Source organism: Aptenodytes forsteri, unplaced genomic scaffold (assembly GCF_000699145.1).
Source record: "Aptenodytes forsteri isolate BGI_AS27 unplaced genomic scaffold, ASM69914v1 Scaffold185, whole genome shotgun sequence".
NCBI lineage: Eukaryota > Metazoa > Chordata > Aves > Sphenisciformes > Spheniscidae > Aptenodytes > Aptenodytes forsteri.
In genome coordinates this window covers 122,755-147,202 of record NW_008796214.1, presented here as the reverse complement: position 1 = coordinate 147,202, position 24,448 = coordinate 122,755, and the positions used below count along the sequence as shown (strand labels likewise).

At 45.2% G+C, this 24,448-nt stretch overlaps 1 protein-coding gene across 1 annotated transcript in view; it reads left to right on the top strand.

The window, feature by feature from the left end:
- Positions 1-24,448, top strand: part of SLC24A3 (solute carrier family 24 member 3) — a 64,893-nt gene that overhangs the window by 29,127 nt on the left and 11,318 nt on the right. The window contains exons 4-12 of the mRNA XM_019474428.1: positions 3,828-3,902; positions 8,474-8,499; positions 10,198-10,251; positions 11,814-11,947; positions 14,623-14,783; positions 15,369-15,645; positions 17,348-17,514; positions 19,287-19,401; positions 20,244-20,356. Coding sequence (XP_019329973.1) covers positions 3,828-3,902; positions 8,474-8,499; positions 10,198-10,251; positions 11,814-11,947; positions 14,623-14,783; positions 15,369-15,645; positions 17,348-17,514; positions 19,287-19,401; positions 20,244-20,356 — 1,122 coding nt within the window. The remainder of the gene's footprint in view (positions 1-3,827; positions 3,903-8,473; positions 8,500-10,197; positions 10,252-11,813; positions 11,948-14,622; positions 14,784-15,368; positions 15,646-17,347; positions 17,515-19,286; positions 19,402-20,243; positions 20,357-24,448) is intronic.

The following is a 24,448-nucleotide window of genomic DNA, read 5'->3' as shown; positions in this document are numbered from 1 at the left end:
CAGCCAGTTTTTGACCCAGCGCAGAGTACACCTGTCTAAGCCGTGAGCCGCCAGCTTCTCTAGGAGAATGCTGTGGGAGACGGTGTCAAAGGCCTTACTGAAGTCCAGGTAGACCACATCCACAACCTTTCCCTCATCCACTAGGCGGGTCACCTGGTCGTAGAAGGAGATCAGGTTGGTCAAGCAGGACCTGCTTCTCATGAACCTGTGCTGGCTGGGCCTGATCTCCCGGTTGTCCCACACATGCCTTGTGAGCGCCCTCAAGATGAACTGCTCCAAAGAATTTGCAGGGCGAAAGTTTACCAATGAGAAACCAAATATCTAGTATGGGTCATTTTACCCATAGGAATAATGCTGTGGCATGCAGGTGAACATGCAGTATGGGTCCTTATCTGTGTCGGACTCATCGGGGGTTGCTCTCATTTAAGCCTAGACTAAAGAGCTCTTCCTTTCAGCTCTGGGGGTGCCAAATTCAGTCCCCAGCGTAGTAGTCAAGAGAGGGCTAATGATCCCTTGTTTGGGGTTTGAATTTTGGGTACTTCCTTTGAACGGAGGAAACGTGTAACCTGACAATATGTGGTTTTACAGTTGCCTCCTTATGCTTGGCTCCCAAAGGACCAGCTCTCTGCTGGGTTACAGTATTGCTGATTTAAAACTCAGATTTGATCATGTTTTTACCCAAGCTGATTGCTTCCCTGATTTCCTTTTCTGCCTTAGTCTGCTAAACTGTAATTTAAGTGGTTTCCAGCGTGTTAAGATTTATGTGGAGTCCTTGGCTGCTGCAAGACTATATGGCACAACTTAGGTATTCAAAGTCTTGACAGTTATAACTAGACTGCACGATTCTTGTCAGCAGGCTGAAAGTACTGCCATTTCCCTCAATGCTAATTAGCTCCTTTTACCCTCGGCACACGGTTACCTTATGTGCATGGCTTTTCTATATCAGATTGTTCTTTCCAGTGATCAAATGGTTCAATGACTTCAGTTAAATGACTCACGCCCTAAGGATAGCTGAGATTTAATTGCCCCGTAGTTACTGCATCAGGGAGACCTACTAGGATGTCTGTGAAATGTGAGCAGCCTGTACAAGTCCCAGACATGAACATGTTCCCTTCAATCCAACCTGAAATCAACGCAAGAGTCCTTGCGATTCCCCCAGTATCTTGGTCTATGACTTCTGTGCACTAGGTCCCTGCTAGATAGCTGCATTTAAGCATCTGGATCTTAATGTGCTCATTCAGGTGTCTGAGGAAAATTCCCTGGAAAAATACTGTAGACTACCTTCAAGATTATTGTAGAATATCAAAGAACAGGAGAGATACTAGCTTGACTCATAGTAACCGGGACATCTTGCTTTCATGGGTATGCTGTGCTGTATGGTGACACCCCTTATACCCAGGAGAGAGTTCATTAGATAGAATAGCGATGGTTGCCAGCAAGCCTGTTCATATGAGGTTTGTAATTTGTTTCAGAAATGTTGTAACTTTTATTACGCAGAGCTTAAGTTTACAGCTATAAAATGCCCACCAGCATCCATGCTGAGAAAAGTGCATAGGACCTTAAGCAGCATCATAAAAGCTGAGTGGAATAATGTCAAATCATTTTATAAACTCTCTTACAAAAATTGCTCAATCAAAATGAAGGGGCCCACTATCTATAAGATGTGGGATTTAATTAAGGATCTCTGAATAGAATGGTGAACCCAACTCCAGGTTTCTACATTCGGAAATTTCCATCATAAAGCATCTCCATTCATCTATCCCTACATGCATTAAAATGTATTGTCAGCTGGTATAAATCTAATCTGACTCAAGGACTTTAGAGGCCTGCTTTTTTACTTTAGATAAGAGTTTCTTACATGTCGGTGGTTGCATAAAGAGACTTTACACTGGGCATAAATTACATCCGCTTTAAAAAGCCATAGTATTAAGAGGCTGCAGAGATTTTTAAGTGTAATGGTCAGTATCTTTTTACAGCATTTGTTTTGCTAGCAGTTCTGGAAAATTCCAATATTGTAAGAGTTAATATTCCGAGAAATCTGGGAAACTATTTTTGCTAGCATTCTGAAATAGGACCTTTTTTTTAGGTATCATAGAAATGAAAATGAAGTTACTGTTTGTTAGACTGAATTCATGCACAAGCATGACTGGAGGATGTGGTCAGAAAATTAATTTACACATTCAGGGGCCAGATCCAAATCAGTGTAAATCAGCCATTTCCCATCTGCCTCCTTGTGGTTTACACCTGTGAAGAATGTGACCCACAGTGTTTGAAATGCTACTCCAGAAATGGGAAATAAAGATTTGAGGAGAAACTTTTACTGAGGGGACTTCCTAGGGCTGCAAAAAAATATAATCATAATGAAGATGTTACCACCACATGACTGCTTTTAATCTGCCCTTTTGAATACTGTTAATGAAGTTAAAGGGTAACTTACTCAGCGGTATTTTTTTCATCTAAGATCTGAATTGCAGGCTCGTTCAGCCTACAATCACAATTCCTCCGCATTTCTGTGGCTTTGGAAGGTGTCAAGTGAAATGAACTGCATAGCAATCCCATTTTATCCTCTGTTGCACATAAATTCCTGGGTTTTGTTCTTAACGCTTTGCTGGAGTGTTAACTTAAGTATTTGTCCCAAAACCTGTGCACATGCACACGGAGCTGTAGCGATACCTGTCAGTGTGGTGGGTGAAGCTGTGGCTCTGCTGAAGTTCAGGCTAGCAGCATGCTGGGTATCTGGCTGCTCTGTGCTGTCAGACTCTTGTTTTGCAGTGCAACTTCTGTTGCCCAAGTTATCCTCCCCTGAATGAGTCTGCATGGGTCAAGCTGACATTTTTAGCAAGGACAAGCCCATCATCCAGCAGTCTAAAATTCCTGGAAACCCAGTGTATGAGATGCCAGCAGCTGGATTCGCGGTGGATGTAGGCACATGGTGGTAGGACAAGGATGGGGAGGACCCACATTGCTAGCCAGCAGCTAGGGACTGTGTCTGGTGGTGCTCCCCTGTCTACTGGACCATTGCATACCTTGCGCTCTTGCTCAACGTTTCAGGCTGGTTTCCTCTCTCAAGGAAGGCAGGAGTCCTGGGTTGGGGAAAATTAATACAAGAAACAGATGCAAACCGTGGGGTGGGTGGAAGGAGTGGTCACATCCTGTCCCAGACACTCGACAGGGCTGTTCATCTCCTGTGACCATTCTCCATTGAGACACTTGTTGCTGAGCGCCAGCACTGGCACAGAAGGGTCCTGCTGGTAAAGCTGAGCCCCTTCACGCTGCCCTGTCAGCAGCAGCACTCACAGCCTCCTCCGTGCCAGGCCACCCTGTGCCTGCCTATGGTTCAGCTGTTTCCAGCTGCAGCACACAGCCAGACATGGGGGACAGCTCAGCCTGCAGGGACTGCTACTGCAGGCTCTGTGGTGTGTGTACAGGAGGGATTTCAGCGGGAAAAGGATATCAGATAGCCTGCTGAGCTTGTGGGAAACTTCTCTGTCATCCATAAATGCTTGGGACTTGATTCCCCTTTCCATGGCTTTGACAACACTGGTGTGATTCAGCATGTCTGTGACTTTGCATGGAAGTCATCTGCTGCCCGTGACCTTATACCTTTTACTCTTCAGATTTGGCCATCCCCCCATCTCCCTAGTGGCTGGTCCTCGAGCAGCCCCAGCAAGACAGTGTGTTTCCTGGCTTGGGCCTCCTCTTCGTGTCGTAGTATGCATGGGGACAGCTTACACAGAATGACGGGCTTAACTTTGGCACACACTGTTAGAGTGGCAGTCGTGCTGGTGAGAGCCTGGCTGACATCCTCTCTTTGCCTGTTTTCCCAGGTCGTTGCACTGTCGTCATGGAGTCTCTTGAGAGATTCAATCTACTATACACTGTCTGTTGTTGCACTCATTGTGGTAAGTTTTTGAAGGTTATTCTTCTGTGGGAGCCCACGTGTCCACTGCCACCTGTAAAGGGAACCTGCTAAGAAATCATAGTCTTGTAGCTAAGATCCTAGCTCCAGGAATCACGTGGTTTTGTGGAAGAATGTGCTTGTGTTCTCCCTGGTTCTGTAGAAAAGCTTGGCCCAAGGGTAGGAGATTGAGGAGTGTCCAGAGAGCCCAGAGCGATAGCTGGGGAGAAGTGCGGTGTCCCAGCACAGCCGCAGGGTGCAGAGCTGAAACCCCGTGCTGCAGCCCCACCGCCAGCTCTGGAGCGGATGCGTTGGTCAATCCTGTCCTGACAGCGACCCTCACAGCTTCCTAAAAAAAGCCTAACTGACCTGTAAGGAGGCAGCATTTGTGCCCAGAGGAAAGAGATCCTCAACAACTACAAAACATTAAAGTTAGTTTTTCCACACATAATTGTGGCAAGTCTTGTTCAGTGCACTCTAGCAGCAAATCCTCTAATGAAGGCTACAGTTTCAGTAATTCTTAGTGCTGCTCCTATTCCAGCTTTCATCAAGCTCAGTAAGTTCTCAGAATCGGGCTATACAGTGAAAAAATGTTGTCACGAGTGTTCAGATAAAGATACTGCCATCAGTTTAGCATTATCTTTGCAACCAATACCAAACAAAGTCAGGAAGTGTAAAAATTGAGTTTCCTGGTAACAGTTGCTACTTTGCTTTTTTTTTTTGCCTTTTTTTTTCCCCAGCCTAGTCTAGGACCCTAGATTCCCTAAGAAAGGAAGAGTGATTTTGTGAGGTTAACTTCCATATGTAAGCAAGAAGGGAACTTTAGAGTCAGAAGATGAACACTTGCATTTCTGAAGTTTGTGCTACTTTTATTAGTCGCAGTTTCAACAGTGTGTTTTGTTTTGCCTTCATTCTGCACATGCCTGTATACTTTACATATTCTGTAGGTGCAAAGGCCTATATCTGTCTAATCTCAAACAGAGGGTTTGCCTCAACCTGTTTGTACTTTTATTCCCCACACTGCAAGGTCAGCCTTTTTGCACCTGATGAAAAATAACTTTTCTACATAATTATTAGCAATGAGCTGCAAAACAAAAAACTTTTTTTTTTGCTTTGACAGCAACCGCATACCAAAAAGTGTTCCTAAACAACAAACTTGGCCACACCCACTAATTGTAATAAATTACATTGCATGAGCTTAAAGACTCCTAGCAGACATTCTCTTAGTTTACTCCACGGGAAGCACAGATGTGGGCAGCTGCCTGGCATTTAGCCTCCTGTTGTTTGGATTGGGTGTACACTTATTGCATGGTGGCAAGTTAAAAATCTGTTGAATCTGTCATCAGGTTTTAAATTCTTAAAGGAAGGCAGGTTTTTTTCATGGCTGGTTCATCCTTGTGGTTGTCAGCTGCTTCAGGATGTTCAGAACCATTCTCTATTGTATTGTGTCCAGTGCACCCCTGAAACTCCTAGCTACGTATCCTATATAGTGAGAAAGTTGTATGGCTCATTGAACAGACATCTCTGTTATCCTTAAGACTTTTCTCCTATACTTTGTTTCTGTATAAGTTGTTCTTCATAATTACAGAACTACAGAAGTACTTTTCTTTTGGGAGTGTACTCTATAGTATCAGGATACTGTTATTTTTTTCCTAAGCCTCAGGTTAGCTTCTCTCCAGATGCGTGCTCGCTCTTCTGCTCATCTTATCAGCTGTGAGCTTCAAGGTCCTTTATGCAGCCAGGGCAGCAGGACTGTGCAACTCCAGGCATTAGTGGAGGCTTGAAGGCATTGCCAGAACTCTTATTCCCGCATTACAGCACTACATGGCTAATTGTGGCTTGGGAGATGTGGAGCGCGTACCACTTCTCTTCAGCATTACTCCACAGCAATCATTGCAAATGCCTTTTAAACACCTGTTAGAGAAAAACAGAGAAAGATGGGAAGAAGGGAAAACGTTTTAAATGGTTAAAGATTTAGCTCCCAGCTGATTTACCAACCCTTTTATATGCAATATTGCTCCCCAGTTGATGGCAAATGAGGATTTTTCCTTTCAGAGTCAAACACTGCTTCAGTTTAAGAAGTTTCTCCTCCGCGTGACTCACTCAGGGACCCCTGGCTTCACAGTGGCTCAGATCTTTCCTATCCTTTTAAGGCAGAATCAAATTTAGGTGGCAGCACATTGTTATTCAAATACTGAGTCTCCAGTCCCCGATGTCTCTGCTGGGAGACAAGCCACAGGCTCCACACAGAGCGTAGCGCGACCTGCGTGCCATTTCCCCTTTGTTAGATTTCTGTGTGCCTTAAATTTTAGAAGGCACTTAAATGCTTTGCCATATAGGGATAATTTGCCATATCAGGGAATTGAGACTTCGCTGCAGCTGAAATATAATCATCTTTCTTGAGGGATGATATTGCTTGTAGAAGGTTGCTCTCATAGTATTTTAAACAGCAGCTTGTGGTGCTGTATTATAAGTTGCACTCCACTGGTGTCTTTACTAATCATAAATACACCTGAGGGGAAATAAATACATTCCTGCCAATGCTGAGATTCAGCAACTTTAAAAAGCTTGATATTCTGCCGGGTAAATCAATGTGACTTTGTCTCCTTCCATTTTCACTAGCAAAGGAATTGCAGTGCTGCAGTAATAAATAGCAAAGCAGTATAAACTCACCTGTTTGGTGCTCCAGGCCATTTGATAAGAATGAGTGAACTCTAAATCACAGAGATTAGAGGTGGATAAACTGCACTTACCATACTTACCTCACCTTGATTCAGCCCTGTGATTTTTTTTTTTATCTTAAAATAATATTACAAAGCTACCTTGTCTTGTAGAGCTTGGCAAAACTGTTATTCCTTATTTCCCTTGAAAGGAAAAAGATGCCTATGTATCTTAACTTGAAAGGACATGGTCAGAGTCATTAGTGACAAAAGTGGGATGGGTGCTATTTTTAATCACAAAGGTCAATGCACATGCTTTCATGTCCCATCACACCAACACATTGTAACCTAAAACAGGCCTTGTCAGATTAGATCATGGTGACTGGGAGCTGTAACTTAGAACGTGCATAGCATTTTGTGGTCACGTTTTCTTCCAGTAACCAGTGTGACTATTGTTTGGTGCTGGCTATCACACAGGAGTTGCTATTTACAGGCTATGTAGCCTAAGGGAAGTGTTTTCACTGTGCTTTCAGAGGCTCGTTCCCTTTCCCTCCCTTTTCTCCAGTGTGCTGCCATGGATGTGTTTCCCTAGTGCAAATACAGCATTTCTGCCTCTCCACACAGCATGGAGCTGAAAGCAGGTGAAGGTGCTTTGGAAGGACTGAATGGAAAGCACGCTCCTCACCGAGGCTGACAGGGCAGAGCAGCTGCCCAGGCTGCGGGGCTGCAGGTTGCTGTGTGCAACCCCAGCTCTGACCTCCCAGAGAGGCCCCATGCTGCCACGAAGGGCCGGCCCTCCCGGGCACCCTGCGCACAGGCCACGTGGCCTGGCTGGCCCTCTGGCCTTCCTGCTGCAGGACAGGCCTGGCTGGCCCTCCAGCCCTCCAGGGTACCCCGCAGGCAGGCCAGGTGGCCTGGCTGGCCCTCTGGCCCTCCTGCTGCAGCAGCCGTGGCAGGTGTGTCATGGCACATGGATTGAGTCACGCTGAGGTCCTCCACTTTGAGTGACAGCCGAGACCGGCAGCGAGAGTAGCCCTCCATAGATGTCCATCTGAGGTGGAAGGAGAAGCGGAGACACAGGGGTGTTGCCAGCAAGGGAGGGTGGCAGCCCCCTCTGCTCCCAGCACAGCTGCTGGTGGTGATGGAGCGTGGACTGCGGAAGGGCCCAGCTGTGGAGCACTGCAGCCACCTGCCGGTCACCTCCCAACCTCTGCCTCTTCAGATCCTCCTGAAACCAGGCGTAGCAGGCACCCTTCACCTCTCTGACATAGCGTTGTTTCTTCTCCAACACGCAGCATCTTACACATGCGAGAAGAGACACATTTCTTTCCCAAGAAGGTTTGCACAGCATTGTTACGAAAGCTTCAGCATCCGTCTTCAGGGGTGCTAAAATGACTATCACAGTAGTTAAAGTCAGCTAGTGTGGTGATCACATAGATCTTAAGGAAATAATGCCTTGGGCCCAGTTTTTAGCCAGCAAAATTTCACAGCAGCTCTGGAGCTGGCTGTAAATCTGCATACTGATCGCCTGGTTGCCACCCAAGAACAGGTCAGGAAAGAGGCCGTGTCTCTGGTGAGACCAGCCATGCAGTTAAGAAGCAGGTATAGCCCCTTCTCTGACTCACTTCTCTTTTCCCTGTAACTGCTTCTGCTTCACTGCTGCAATAGCCCCAGTTATGCAAGGATCCCGTGGTATTTGGGAAGGAGTACCTGCCTGCCTTTACTAGGTGAGAGAAACTAAGGGTTGAGAAGTTCAAAGGCTGCGCCGGAGGGCAGTGCCAAAACAGACCAGAGCTTAATCCCATTGCCCTGAGCCCTGGGTTGCTCTGCCTGCTCTGTCCCCTGCTCGGTGATGAGCTGTTTTCAGCTGTGATTTCCTGTGTAACATGCCTATTTGTAAACCTTTTCTCCACAGTTTATTTATGACGAAAAAGTTTCCTGGTAAGTGAATCCCTTTTCTTTTCATTTTTCCTGGTTATACCACAAAAGCTGCAATAAGTAGCGTTCATCAGGAGAGGAGGGGAAAGCTAAAAAGTTCTGCAGGGCGATTCAGGCAGCAGTTTCCTGCTGCGTGAGAAACCTCAGCACAAGATGGGCTAGAATAACTCATTTTCTGAGCCAGAGAAGAAAGCCTAGGAGAGCGTCACTCAGGTTGTTTCCCAATACAGCAGTAGCAGTCAGTGCCCTCTGCCCACCCTGCAGCAGCCCGGGGATGGCGATGTGCTCAGCAGAGGCAGAGACTGCTGCTTGGGTGCCAGCGTTCCAGGGATGTCAGCCGCCTGGGAATGGAAAGGACCACCCAAACAGTCATGAATAAGTGTGTTCCAATATTTGGATTTTTAATAATTTAAAAAACAAAAGCTCCTAAGGCAATATTAAAGAACGAATGACCGGTTTAAAGAAAGAAAAAAAAAAAAATATATGTGTTAATATCCCCATGAATGTGCTTAAATGTACTGCAATAGGTACGGTAGGCTAGGAGGGCTTCAAACACTTTTAAAAGTGTACTTTCAGTTGTTCTGCTTTCATGGTTTTGTTTTCAGCACCTCTCAGGGCTTGTAGAGTGACAGTGGTAGCTTTGATTTCACTCAGTATTATTTAGATTACAAACACTAGGGGGAGTCAGGCTTTTTGGGTTGCATGTTTTCTTAAACTTGTTCTCACTGGGGGATTTACATTTAATTTCAGAGAAGGATTTCTGAAACACTGAGTTTTGCAATGGCTTGTTTTTCTTTGTTTTGTTTTGTTTGTTTTTTTTTAACTAAAATTGACTCGAGGCCCAATTGTATTTGGTTGTGCCTTTCAACTAAAACACATCAATGCAGAAGCTGAGTGTTGAAGTACCAGAAGCGGGGAATAAGATATTGATATGGTTAGTGCAATGTCTCAAAATCCTTAAAGAGAAAATGGCCCATGAGTTTTAGTATATAGCAGGTTGGTAATGGATGATTTCCACAAGGACTAGCAGTTTGCTGTAGAGAACTATGCAGAATACAGTATTTTGGTCAATGAAAAAGATTACCTAGAAACAAGTTCTAAAAGTCATATTCTATTTTGTTTTCATACAAATTGCGTTAATTTGACACAGAAACAGTGGAGAAAAAACCTGACAATCTAATGAGCGGTTTAAACTGCTGCCTGCTGCATTCTCAGTGGTTATGTAGCAGCAGTAGTAAAAGAGCAGCTGCCCCTCCTTCAGGTTGTCTCGGCATGATTGGTGTGCTTTAGCATGCTCAAAAAGCCCAACGACCTGCTTTACACCCATGCAGGCAGAGCAGGACGACTGCTCACCTCCCTCTGCCGCAGCCCCCACGGGTATTGTCCTTACAGAAGTGTCAGTGTTCCTTGAGTGCGTGATTTGTTCACTGAACTTCTGGGTTCAGTCACTTGTTCTTAGCTGACGGGTTGATTTGGCCAAGTAAAACCAGAGCAGAAGTCAAGAAAACAAAGGAGACATCACGCATGGGTGTGTGAGCCATTTATTTAGGCATCCCCTTTTCTAGAGGTGCATTAAGACAGCCCAAGAGGGTCAAGCCTTTCCGCAAGTTTGTGACATGACAGATGGCAGAATGGCTGAACTCGGGCAGCTGACTGCCGTGCCCTGCTCTGATGTGTTTTCTGTGTCGCTCTTGTTTGCAGGTGGGAGTCCTTAGTCTTAGTGCTGATGTATGTCATCTACATCATTATCATGAAGTAAGTCAAATGCGCCCTCGGCTTGCTTAGATTGTAAGGCTCCCTGCTCCGGTGCTTTTCCAGAGGTTGCAAAGGTAATTAAAGAGAGCCGCAGGCTGTGGGCAGGGCTTCCATTGCATCACCCAGCTTGCACGCCAGCAGCACATCCAATAGCAGGGGTTAAAGCACCTTGCCCTGTCATGTACTTATCTGTAAGTTATCCTGATGAGGCAGGAAGGGGCTGCTTGTCCTCATAGTACAGATTCAAGGATCAGACATCTAAAGGTGGATGATGCTTTATGGATCTCACCCTTTGTGAACTGACCAAGGTTAATGCAGCAAGTCTGTGGCAGAGCAGAGAACCGAATCCGTCCCAAGTCCCACCAAAGCAGCCTCTTCTGACTTCACTTTAGCATCCCTACTCAAAAATAAACACACGGGAGATTCCAGACTACTTTTTATGGGTGCAAAACTCCACAGCAATTTGTTCATTCTTGCTTGGAGACCCATGATAAAACTACAGCACAATCAACATTGATTTTCTGAGCATCTGACCTGTGTAACTTCTTTCACATAAGTTCATGCTAGCAAAGCTAGTCTGTTCTGCTGTTTGGTTCCCCTCCTCCTGCCTTGTTTTTGAAAGCCAGTGGAAAGGAAACCCAGATTTAAACTGGAACATTCAACAGAACCTACCAGCTGCCAAGCACACCAGTGGTCTTGTCTCAACAAGTAAGAGTAGAGATTTGTTTTGAAATGATGAATAGAGTAAATATTGTGAGAGCAATTCTCAGTGAGAACAGAAAAACACTCAGGCTGGGTTGAAGGGAACATGAGTCAGAATTCATCTCATTTATAATAATTAGAAACTTTTTCTTTAACATGGAGGGTAGCTTCACCCTTGCAACAATTAAGTGACCAGCAAAACAGACAATTGTAATGCCTGAATATAGAATGGATTTTTTTTCTGAAAGCAATGCTGTAGTGTGAACAGATGTTTCAGACCTGTTTGGATATAGCTGGGGAGGTTGTTGGCCTGGTTAGGGACCTCAGCCAGGTGTTCACAGTGGTCTACCCTTGCCTTTGAGTATTGTGGTGAGATCCTCAGCTCAGGTTTGTGTCAGCTCCTGGCTACTCTAAATAAAATAAGAAACAAAGATTATTGGCTTTTTCCCCCCAAAGTTGAGATGGAACTTAGCATACGGTCTTGCGTTTCTGTGGTAGGTCTTCACAGGTAAAACAACACTCGTGCTCAGGTGTGATTATGTGGTAAAAAATAAATTTGGATGATGACAAGTAATCATTATTTGCTATACAGAATATTAATTACAGATAATACATAAGCATACATGTCATTCAAGATTCGTGTCTTGTATCTTTCATAGCCTTCTGGGTATGGAGAGATTACATCGTATACAATTTAGTTAGAGCTCTGGCATACTGTGGCTAGATTTCCTTAAAACCAGAGGGGTTTTCTTCCCTCCCTTAGCTGGATCGCGCAGGATATGAGTCTAGGAAAGGAAGAGTGTCAAGAAATCCACATAGAAGAAACAAAGGTACATCTAGAGTTTGTTTCATTTGTGCAGGTACAACTCAACCATACATCACTGCTTCGAAAGGAGGACAAAAAACTCTGCAAATATGGTGAACGGTTTAGCAAATAACACAGAAATGGATGATAACAGCAACTGCGATGCCACAGTCGTATTACTAAAGAAAGGTAACTGTTCCAGTAAGTCACCCTGCTTGCTTGCATCGTTCTGAATGTTTACAAGTTTGTCTGCTAGTCATGCGGTGTGGACTGCTTCTGTCTTATCAGCCATGAAATAGGCGGGGAGGTGGCCCTTTTGTAACCCCCCTGTCAGATGGCCATGGCTCCTGTGTCTGGGTGCGCGGCATGGTGACCCCAGCCACCACCTCCTTTGCCACTGGAGGCAGCTCAGGCCTCCTCTGGGTAGTTCTTGCTGCTGGACAAGTGCCTGGCTGAAAGGACTCCTCCAGCTTCAAGCCTGACTTGCCCAGAGGCTACTTATTTAGACCGTTACAGCCATGCCATTGTAAGTCCTCCTGTGGGCGCTGTTATGCTGCACTGAAGATGCCCATTTACATTTAGTACCTCCAGTTAAATTTAACTCCATTCCAAAGTGGCATAAACTGAGCAGGGAAAAAGGCCCTACTTATACTAGCATACTCTTTCCCCCCAGTGAAGGGAGGGTGGGGACTCTGTGTTGGTCTAGGTAGCATGCTCTTACTGCACATGCTGTCTTGAACATGCGCAACTTTTCCGTGTAAATGATCTTTAAGTGGATTTCACTTTGGCTGAAATACGCTCCCATTTGACTTTAGTCACGATCACGTATAAAAATGATTGTATTTCTTCAGCTTAAAAAAAATTCACCCGCTCCATAGCTCAGCAGCAGTAGCTTCATGTGTGCATTTGCAAGCATGTGCTAAATTGTATTTACAGAGGATCATTTTTTTTTATCTCTGCAACAGTCAACAAGCATGTGCAGTAACTGCTTGGGATTTATATGCACCTATTCTCAGGAATAACATCCCCTCCCTCCAGTCACTGGTTTAACTAGAGAAGGAGCTCTATCCTGGTCTCTTGACTACAGATGGGCTGCCCTTTTTGTTTCACTGGACTAAAAAAAAAATTAACAAAAATAGGTCTCTTTTCCTGCAAACAGTGATTGAAAGACATAGTCTGTATACAGTAAGTAGCTAAACATGAAATGTGGAGGGGTTTATTTGCTGACATCAGACCCTTTGAGTCTACCAGAGGCCAGCTATCATGTTACTACCCTATTGCTGAGGGAAGGCTTTTGTGCGTGCTGTGCACTCTGATTTGGGGAAGTTGCTTTTATGGGAACAGCTATCTGTAGCCTGGGGCTTTCAACAGCGAAACTGTGCTGACAAGATGACTACATTTTGTACCAATAAAGCTAGACTGGTAAAACTCAGTAAGCATAAACTCAGGCCTTAGTCATCTAGGTTTACCCGGTGGCCTCAGGGTTGTGCACAAATGAGGCAGTTCTGATTGTGGGATTTGGTTTAAATCTCTTCAGAATGTGTCTTTGCATGACACTGCTCAGCTGCTGGTAATTTTTTGTTTTGGACACTTGCCGTTACTCAAACTGGTTGAGGAAGGAAGACAAAAGGATTACTTCATTTTCTTGCAGATTGTGCCTGTATTTACTTGGCAGTGGGCCACCAGCGGCCCAGACAGGCAAGTGGCGCTGCTGTGCACACCCGCCAGTAGCATGGGGTTGCAAACAGCACCCATTGCAACAGGTTGCCTGAGGGTTTCAGATACTACCGTTTGTTTTCTGAGGCCTTTTCTGAATAGAAGACCAAAAAGAACCAAAAAGCAGAAAGATTTCTGTGTTTGGGGCAGTTCCCCCAAGGGCCATGCAGGAAATGCCAGCATGGAAAAAGTCACAAGAAAAAGCTGTCTGGCTGTTTTGAATTTTTTTTTTTTTTTTTTAATATGGATGACCCCACTTATGTACACCAATCCATGGAAACTTTCTCGGTCAGAAAAAAAAGTGACGCTAAGGCCAAGGAGATACTCTTCTGTAAGACTAACAGTGATGGTAATAAATAGTAATGCCATGAAACATTTGCCAGTGTTCAGCACTGATTTTAATAAACCAAAGCAGAGATGTGTCGGGGAAGACCTCACGTTTCCCCGCTGCCAAGTCCCAGTCCTGGCCCAGAATTCACAGCGCAAGGTAGCATCCAGGCACAGAAAGAATGGACACTGGCACTGTGTCACCCCAGAGGTAATGGGCAGTGGCACGGTGTCCCAGTGGGACCGCGATTCAGGTACCTGCCCCTGTCTCCTTGTTCCTTTGCTCCCGCACTGTGGGTCGTACCCCATGGACTGGCACATGCACTTGCTGCCAGGTTTGATGGCACTTCCCAGCCATGAGCTGCGAGCCCAGGATGCAGGAGCCTGCTTTTCATTTGCATTGATACCCCGCAGGAACACAGTGACAATTTCCTCAGCCCCGTGTGTGGTTAATGGTGGGTGAGGCCAATGTCCTCACAGAAGTGCGGATTATAACTGTGGAATTAACACAGCTTTACCGCAGCATGGTGGAATAGCTGCTGTGGAAGTAGTGATCTGCCTAATGCAGGCCTATGATGAACTGCACGGGGCAGATTTAATTCTCTGTAATGAGCATGAGTGGAGATACCATGTTGGCAATTTATTTAAAGACAGAAATTAAGGACAGAGGAGGCATATTTTGAATGGTGGTAGCTGAAGGAATGGTTCTTACAAAGGACTTCTGGAACCCGCAGGTTCGTTCTTCTGAGAGCCACGTAGGGCAGAGAGAGAGAGAGACTGCTGGAAGAAGACCTCAATTTCTCTTTGTTCCTTGGCTGCAGGAAATTTCCACCGTAAAGCCTCAGTGATCATGGTGGATGAGCTGCTGTCTGCCTACCCCCACCAGCTTTCATTTTCTGAGGCTGGGCTCCGGATCATGATAACCAGCCACTTCCCTCCCAAAACACGTCTCTCCATGGCCAGCCGCATGTTAATCAATGAGGTATGTCTTTTATCTCCCCCCCCACCTCCTCTTCTTCTTCTGAATTGGCCTTTTCCTGTAGCAGTGTTTGAGTCAAAATGGAACTCTTGTGTTTTCTCTGGATCCCTGATAGCACTTTCCCAGATTTTATCCTTCTGACACTGACTTTACTAAATCATCCCTTGCTATCTGTCCCCATGGAGATTTTAGCAGAGAAAGTTGCAAGTCGTCATGTGGTTATGTTACCTGTAGCTGTTGCTCACAGGAGGTGCCCCTGGATTGATCTGACATTAATATTGCTTGCACTTATTTAATAATATGATACTCCACTGAGTCTGCACTTAGTCTGGCCCTGGTCTTGGAGTACTCCTGCAGTCAATTCTACAGCCACTGGCCCTTCTCTTATAAAAGTTGTATCTATGAGATTTATCTAGTCATCTGCAAGCAAGCGTCACGTTATACCTGATCAAAATTCATCCCTTTTGCTTTTAAAGCCACATTTTTAAAGAACTCTGCACATCTCTTTCTCTGTTCCTTCCTTTCTCTTTAAAAAATTAAATACAAAAATATCTGTCTTTGAGCAAGAATTTGTGCCTGTATTTACAGAGACAAAGGCTGATCAACAGCAGGACTTACACCAATGGTGAGTCAGAAGTAGCAATCAAAATACCTGTTAAGCATGTGGTTGAGAATGGAACAGGCCCCAGCAACTCTGCCGAGCGGGGCGTGAATGGCACACGGCGGGATGAAGACATGGCTGAGGCTGGGAACGAGACAGAGAACGAGAATGAGGATAATGAGAACAATGAAAACGATGAGGAAGAGGAAGAAGATGATGAGGATGATGACCACGGAGGGCCATACACACCTTTTGACCTACCCAGTAAGAAGCTCCTGGGTTTGTGTTGTTCCAGAAAGCAAAACTCAGTTTGGATATGCCAGAAAGCATCACAGATGCGTGTTGAGGTAGAAGTGTCTCTGAGAGCTCCCATCAGCCTGCACCTCCCAGTGTAGTTCCTGGTCACAGGTAAAAGATGAGAGGAACTGGGAAGCAGCAGGAACTTCTCAGGATGCAGACACCTGGGCTTGGACACACCTTTGCTGCAGCTCATGCGTTTGCCTGGCGCTGCTGCTGCAGTCAGAGGGAAGAGGCAGCAATGGGGTGGTTCCTACCCCCAAAACCTGGGTCACCCTCTGGAGAGGCCTGCCTCTCTGCTGACTGCGGAGGAAGCTGAGGATGGTGGTGCCGCTGGCAAGGCGCCTGAATGCAGGTCGGATGCGTCTGCGTCTGGGCCTTACCTTTGCAATGGTAAGGCAATGAGGTGCGCTCTTACCTCGGTGGTAAGGTGTAGTGCTAACAGAGACAAGGCAGTGGTGGTGCTGATGCGGAGCGGCGACAAAAGAAGGTCCTGGGTGCCTCTGCTTCCTGCTGTTAACTAGGCACAGCCACAGTGTCTTCTCACTCTTTCTGGAGGGCTTAGAAAGTCAGAACAGCTACGTGACTTGTGAAAAACCACGTGTGCCTCAGGTTGCTGAGCATTGCGCCTGCAGGATGGAGATCTCCTTTTTGCCAAGTCCCTCTTACCCCATCAAGGCTCTAGTCCCGGGATGATTATAACGTATCCCTGCCCTACCTTTGACTCACACTTGCCACAGCTGGCAAGATCTGCTGTGTTGCAGACAAGCCAGAATACTGTAGGGACTGGTCCTGCCCTTTACAGGTGAGATACATTTTTGGGAACTCCGGTTCAGATCTCCTCACTCAAACAGCATAGCTGTAGTTCGAGTAAGGAAAAAAACTGAGCCTGAAGAGAGTAATTTAGATGTCCTGTGGACCATGACACTAGATTCATAGTATCGGAAAGGTTGGCATGGACCTCTGGAGATCTCTGGTTCAAACCCCTGCTCAGGGCAGGTTACCCAAGGCTGCGTCCAGTTGAGTTTTAATTATCTATAAGGATGGAGATCCCGCAGTCTTTTTGCGTACCTGTTCCAGTGTTTGACCACCTTCATGGTAGGAAAAAAAAAAAAAAGAAAATACAACTTAATGGAGATCCCGCAGTCTTTTTGCGTACCTGTTCCAGTGTTTGACCACCTTCATGGTAGGAAAAAAAAAAAAAAGAAAATGCACAACTTAATGATAGCATCTACTCTGAATTTCCCTTATTGCAAGTTGAGTCCATTGGCTCTTAAAATTTCCTTGTGCATTTCTGTGAAGGGCCTGGCTCCATCTTTTCTGTACCCTCCCATTAGGTGGTTGAAGATGGATCAGATCTCCTTCTGGAACTTGCTTTTTATGTGGTACCTGTAAGAACTTGACCAAGGGAGGGTAGCAGGTGTGCTCTGACCCGATACTTAACCAACTCTGAGGGAGGCACTTCATGCTCCTTCGCTGTGCCCTTCTCTGCTCTCCCATTTCTGCCATCGCACCATGATCTTCTGAACAAGGAATGTCTTGTCATTATCTATTTGAATAGCACTTAGACTGAGGTGTCCCTGGCATCTTGCTTGTTAATATGAACAAAATGATAGCATTCTGGACTAAATCAGACTAGAATTATGACTGTTTCCTTTTTGTTTTACAGCTGGCAAGATAGAAATCTTGAAGTGGCTCTTCACGTGGCCATTGAGTTTTGTCCTGTACTTCACAGTGCCCAACTGTAACAAACCCAACTTGGAAAAATGGTTCATGGTTACCTTTGCTTCTTCTACCCTCTGGATTGCAGCTTTCTCCTACATGATGGTGTGGATGGTACGTACCAATTAAAGCAGAAACCACAGCCTGAGAGAGGCAACAGAAGTGGTTTTTGTCATCTTGGATAAATGTGTAGAAAGTTCTATGTACCTGAATTTTTAAATGAGAAATCTTAAGTCTGCTTCCATTTCTATTAAACCTGTCCACACTGAGAGAAGAAAATTAGGGGCCAGTAGCCATGGTCTTTGAACTTGATTCGGGGCTGGAATTTCATCCAGATTCTTTAACATGGAAAAAAATTATGCTTGCACCAGTTTAACACCTCCTTGTCCTGCAGGGCAGTGTAAAGAGGCCCTGATGCTATTAAGAACCTGGCCTCAATAGCTTTTCCTTTTCTTGGAGCAAGCAAGCTTGAGAGACAAAGTTGTTTTGAACTCAGCATGAAAAAAAGCACGGCATTCAGCCAAATTCTTGCACAACTACTTTAGTCAACAGGAACTTAATTCTACCTCATTATCCTAAAGGTAGAAGAGGATAAATAAAAATGAACACAAGGAAATCCAAGCATAGTTGGCCTGGGAGAAGTTTTGTGCACTGGTTGGATCATTGAGGCTGTTAGCTTGCTGCAGGCCTCATTACGTGATATGTGTACGTGAAAGGTGTAAGTTGTCCTCATTAGGATTACCGTAATACTGCAGCATGGATTGTGTTTCTTTTGGGGTGGTCTGTACTCTTTAAGCAGAATCAGACAGTGATGGGGCATTGGCATCAGGAGAGAATCTTAACAAGGGAGGCCTGGTTTTGGACTGCTGCACTTGCGATGGAGAGCACAATTCATGATCTGTCTCGGCATGGGAGCCGAAGAGCATGGAGATACCTTGCTAAAGCACTGGTCACTGCGTCCCTGCTGGGAAGGGGGAGGCAACAAAAAAATCTTCACTGCCTTCACAATTAATTCTTGTACTAAATGCAAAAATGAATGCCTGGCTTTTCCCTGCGAACTAACCAAAGCAGTTACAGAAGAGGGGTGATTTTTATTTTGTTTTGTTTTCAATAACCCATGTTATCCCGAACAGGAAATAGAAAGTTACTTGTTTTCTTCTGCTTTTCATCTGCAAGAATGAGGTGTTTTTCAAGAAAAAAGCTATCCCAACTTTCCATAGCTGAAATACCAGAGCCCACAGGGTCACTGTGCTTCTTTTAACATATGGTTCACATTTCTTGGAGTATGCTGCACAGAGTTCAGAAGAGCAATTAAATGTGGCTAATAGGAAATGGGCATCGTTAGACAAAGGCATCCAAAATTCAAAAATATTCATTAATTTGAAGAGCGCTAGTTTATCATAGACTGCATAGCAAAGAAAAGAGGAAATTAAAGGTATCTCCTCTCTGCCAATAGGAATTGTTTGCAGACACTTGGGGATATGTCCCTGCATATGGCATTTTCATAGTATAATGAACCATGGGGTTGTTTTAGTGTCTGCTTAGCTATTATTTGTATATAATAATGTCTGCAAACTTCAGCCAAGATCAGGAGACTGTTACACAGGATAGTAGGCCACCGTGTAGTCTCTTTTCCAGGTTAGTGTCAGGAAAATTGCGGATCAAAGGTGTGAAGCAGCTAACCAAAGAGGGTACGTAGCAGGTCAGTGCAATCCTCTGCCAGGTGATGAATATACCAAAAAAGCCTGTCACTGCTTCTCTTTAAAGAAAGTGTGAGTTTGCACCAAGCAATAAACTCTGTCTCGCAGCATTTTGCAGAATTGGGCCAAGCTGGTCTCTGATTTTAATTCTTGTAAACAGTTTGACAGTTTATTTCCTCTCCTTAGGTGACAATCATTGGCTACACACTGGGAATTCCAGATGTGATCATGGGCATCACTTTCTTGGCAGCTGGAACCAGTGTGCCGGACTGCATGGCAAGCCTTATCGTAGCAAGGCAAGGTAGGTTCATCACAGAGATGTCATACTGCTATGGAAGTGTTTCCTTGTGTCCTGAATGTGAAAACATACAGAGCCCTTTTCCTGAGGCTGCAATTTAAAACAAGAACAAAGAAGGAAATTAATCATGTTGCTATTGCAAAGCAGCTAACAGGTTCTTAATGACGGTGTGGAACAAGTTTTGGCACTATTGTCAACTTCAAGCCTTCCCCAAAAGTCACAACATTTTTATTAATTTAAATATTGGTGGTACAGAATTGTTTAGAACGTCTTTCAGGTCACTTTCTAGCTTTTCTCCACAGTTATAAGGACTGGAAGATACTACTGTTTTTAAGGAAAACTTTTTTTTTTCCCCCTTGTGACTCCAGCAACAGGTGTTTTAAGAGAAAAAGAAAGTTGTCAGTACTGCTTTGGGGAACAAAACCAGTGGCTCTTCATTGGTCTGAAACAACCGGCTACTTATTAGACTACACAAAGACCTAATCTAATCAGTCCAGTATAGAAACTCATGTGTCATGGTTACAGTAAAGCATCAAAAGCCCCACTGAGCATGGCACAAGAGTGCCAGCAGGTCACAGCCAGCACAGCCAGTGGCCGGGGTCCCCACAGCAGCGGAGGATTAGTTGAGGGAAGTTCTCAGATGATCCTAGAAGCCCCTTCAACTCTGCTAGCCTTGTGTGGTGGGGAGGGCAAAGGGGAAAGGGAAGGGATGGGGTGAGGTGGATCTCCCTTAACTCTGCCTTAATCCGTGGAAATTGGATTAGCTCAGATTAATGTATTTCTGTTTAAAAGTTGAAAGACTTTTCTGAGACATGTCTGATTGCACATGGTTTCCATTCCTGCAGGTATGGGGGATATGGCTGTGTCCAACTCCATCGGAAGCAATGTTTTTGATATTTTAATTGGCCTAGGCCTCCCGTGGGCTTTGCAGACCCTAGCGGTGAATTATGGATCATACGTAAGTCCTACATTTGTTCACATGATTCTTATTTATTTATTTATTTATTTTTATAAAACAGATCCATTTAAGAAAAAAAAATGAAGTCCAAAAATCTGTGGATTGGATTTGAAGAAAAAAATAGTTTTGCTCTGTTACAATTTGGGAGAAGTAGCATTTAATTGTCAGTGGACATTCCCCATCCTTTGGTGGACAAGTACTTCCATTTCTTCCTTAAAGGCAGCAGTCTGTGCTGAAATAAGCTAACTCACTGGAGTATACTGTATTTTCACACACTTGAATATATTCCAAATAAGGAGAATGATCCTGTTTTTAATAAGACGGGGGGATAAAGACATAGGTGGAAAGTAAAGGATAGAGCAGACCTGTAGGGCTTTTGGTAAGAAAAATTCTAGCATTACTAAACTGTTAACACGCTGGAAGATGAAGGAAGCTGTTAAATAACTAGATATTTCAGAGCATGACCATCATCAGGAAACACTGCAGAGCCTTCCTGTTTGAGAAAACCTACCTAACACCAATGAAACCGTCCTTCCCAAATGATAAAAGACCCACCCCCCTGCCCCCAAAGTTGTTGCAAGCTCCCTTCTGACAAGGAAGAGCAGATGCCGCCATGAAGTCCCAGAGGGAAGTTGCTGTTGCTATTGCTGTTAGCTGGGCAACACTCAAGACAGCAGTGTAGGACAGAAGAAAGATTCTTGATTACAATCACTGAGTGAATGCAAAGTTAAAAAACTGGAGAATCGCAGAATTGTAGAGGCTGACAGGTACCTCTGGAGATCATCTAGTCCCTAACCCAATGCTCAAAGCAGGGTCAGCTAAAGGAGGATGCCTAGGACCATGTCCAGTTGGGTCTTGAATACCTCCAAGGATGGAGATTGCACAGCCGCTCTCAGCAGCCTGTTCCAGTGTTTGACCACTCCCACAGTAAAAAAGCGTTCTTATGTTTAAATGGAATTTCTGTACTTAAAATTGTGTTGCCTCTTGTCCTTTCAATGGACACCACTCAGAAGAGTCTGGCTACACCTTCTCTATCCTCTCCCATGAGGTATTTATGCACATCGATAAGATCCCCATGAATCTTCTCTTCTTCAGTCTGATCAGTCCCAGCTCTTTCAGCCTCTCTTTGTGTGTCAGATGCTGCAGTCCCTTAAATCATCCTTGTGGGCCTTCACTGGACTCACTTCAGTAAGTCCATATCTTCCTTGTATTGGGGAGCCCAGAACTGGACCAAGCACTACAGATGTGTCTCACCGGTGCTGAGCAGAGAAGGATCATTTCCCTCTACCTGCTGGCAACGCTTCTCCTAATGCAGCCCAGGATGCTGTTGGTGCTCCATGCCACAAGGGTGCATTGTGGACTTCAGCTTGGTGTCCACCAGGATCAACAGGTCTTTCTCTGCCAAGCTGCTTTCCAGCTGGTCAGCCCCAGCATGTACTGATGCGTGGGGTTTTTCCTTCCCAGGTGCAGGACTTTTCATTTCTCTTTGTTGATGTTCATGAGTTTCCTGCCTGTGCATTTCTCCAGCCTGTCCAGGTCCCTCTGGACAGCAGCACAACCCTCTGGTGCATCAGCCACCCCTCCCAGTTCTGTATCAGCTGCGAACTTGCTGAGGGTGCCCTCTGCCGCATCATCCAGTTCGTTAATAAAGACGTTAAGCAGTATTGACCCCTGGGGTAAACAACTAGTGACTGGCCTCCGGCTGGACTTTGAGCGCAATGGTTCGGCCAGTTATCAGTCCACTCCGCTGTCCACTTATTTAGTCTCTTCTTCCTCTGTTTGTCTATGAGGACATTTGAGAGACAGTGTCAAAAGCCTTGCTAAAGTCAACATAAACAACATCTGTTGCTCTCCCCTCATCCAACAAGTCCACCTCATCATAGAAGGCTGTCGGGCTGGGTAAACATGATTTCCCCTTCATAAATCTATATGTCTACTCACAGTCACCTTCTTGTCCTTCATATGTTTAGAAGTGGTTCCCAGGATTATTTGCCTCCATCATCTTCCCAGGGATCAAGGTCAGGCTGACCAGCCTGTAGTTGCTTGGATCTTCCCTCCTCTTTGAATGTAGGAGTGACAAAAGGAAGCAATACTGTAGGAATAAAATCCCTTTCTTTAATGAGCAGCTTATCTGTAGCTCATCTATATTTTTGCGGAAAAGGACGAAAACAAGTGACTGAACAGAAGCAGCCAGCTTTCATGGAGGCATAACAATGTCACTACTGTTTTGCACACCCGAAATGTTCATTGTACAGTGTGATCACATGGTTAGAAAAGGCAGTCTTGAAAACAGCCCCACAATTAGCAGAGAGAGTTTCCTTAGTTTTCACTTGCAGTTCCTGGACTTCTCTCCAAATCCTTGGATAATTGGACATTAAACCAAAACAAGCCCCCCCCCCACCCCCCCCACATTATTAGTAATTAATTATTTAACTATTACTAAGTTGCCAGAAAAGGCTAGAGTTAGCTGGGTCAGGTGTAGCCTGGTGACAGCATTAAGAGCTGCAAGGTGCTGTTTGTTATTCAGGGAGCCCCGCTGATGTGCCTGGCACTGAGGTCAGCAGGGGCAGAAGACGAGGAGCTCCTGCTCCCTGAGGTCTGTAGGGCTAAGCCTTGGGCTGCTTGCACAAGCAAGGCCTGCTCACTGGGTGGGGGTTCACAGGCTCAGGCCAACCTGCTTGTCCGCTAAATGTGACTGTGAGTCAGAAGCACTGGGTAATTTCTGAGCTAATAGTCACGATTTAGTACTGCTCCTTTGGTGTTTGGCAGGACCCAAATTTGTCTTCGTAGCATCTCCTCCAAAAGAGAAATTCCTCAAAGCCAGGGCCTCTCCCACAATACTTTGGATATTTGAAAAAAAACCAAAAAAAACCCCCCCCCCCCCATCTCCCCCATTATTAGTAATTAATTATTTAACTATTACTAAGTTGCCAGAAAAGGCTAGAGTTAGCTGGGTCAGGTGTAGCCTGGTGACAGCATTAAGAGCTGCAAGGTGCTGTTTGTTATTCAGGGAGCCCCGCTGATGTGCCTGGCACTGAGGTCAGCAGGGGCAGAAGACGAGGAGCTCCTGCTCCCTGAGGTCTGTAGGGCTAAGCCTTGGGCTGCTTGCACAAGCAAGGCCTGCTCACTGGGTGGGGGTTCACAGGCTCAGGCCAACCTGCTTGTCCGCTAAATGTGACTGTGAGTCAGAAGCACTGGGTAATTTCTGAGCTAATAGTCACGATTTAGTACTGCTCCTTTGGTGTTTGGCAGGACCCAAATTTGTCTTCGTAGCATCTCCTCCAAAAGAGAAATTCCTCAAAGCCATCGTGATGCCCCTGTCTTGTGTACAGAGGGAAGGAGAGATTTGTAAAAGAGAAAAAGAGCTTGCTTGATCATGATTACTTTTGCATAGTCATCCAAAACCATGATTGCCTCCTCAGAATGTTGAATATAAGAGGACTGTGGCAAAGTTAAGCTTTTGCTGAAAGTAGAGAGTAAATGCATTTTAATAAACAAGCTGTTAAGGCAGTAATAGCTTTTGTGGAAGCCAAAAAAAGTAGACTGTGTGATTTGAAAGTTAAGCTTTAATGCAGAAGAGCCTCCTAGAAGCCCCCTCCAGCCTTATATTTCTGGAAGTCTAAGCAATCAGGGCTTGCTCCAGAGTATGGTATTTCTCTAATATCATACTCTGGAAAATCCCCAGGTATCTCTTGTTCCAGGCTGCCTGACTCAGAATCCCCTGTGGCCAAATTTTGCTCCCTGTTAATGCTGGTGTAAAGAGTTCCGGCATGTTACCATGCAGAAATGGAGAAGAGGATCTGCTCCTTTTTTTCCTTTTGTCTCCCTCTGTGCTGTGGTGTGCACATGCATGTGGCAGCATGGTGTTCTGTGATTATGCGCATTCTGAACTTTCTCAGCCACATGCGGTAAAGTGGCTTCACACACTAACCAGCCAAGCAGCTGCTCCCAACCAGAAGGAGATTTATGGGGTTTCATTCTGAATGTGAAGAGCAGTCTTACTGCTTAATGGCACTTTCAGCTGCTGTAGCACCCTTTGTAGGATGAGCTTGTGTTTGAGCTTTCCTTAAACTCCCTAAGGGCAAATGGGTG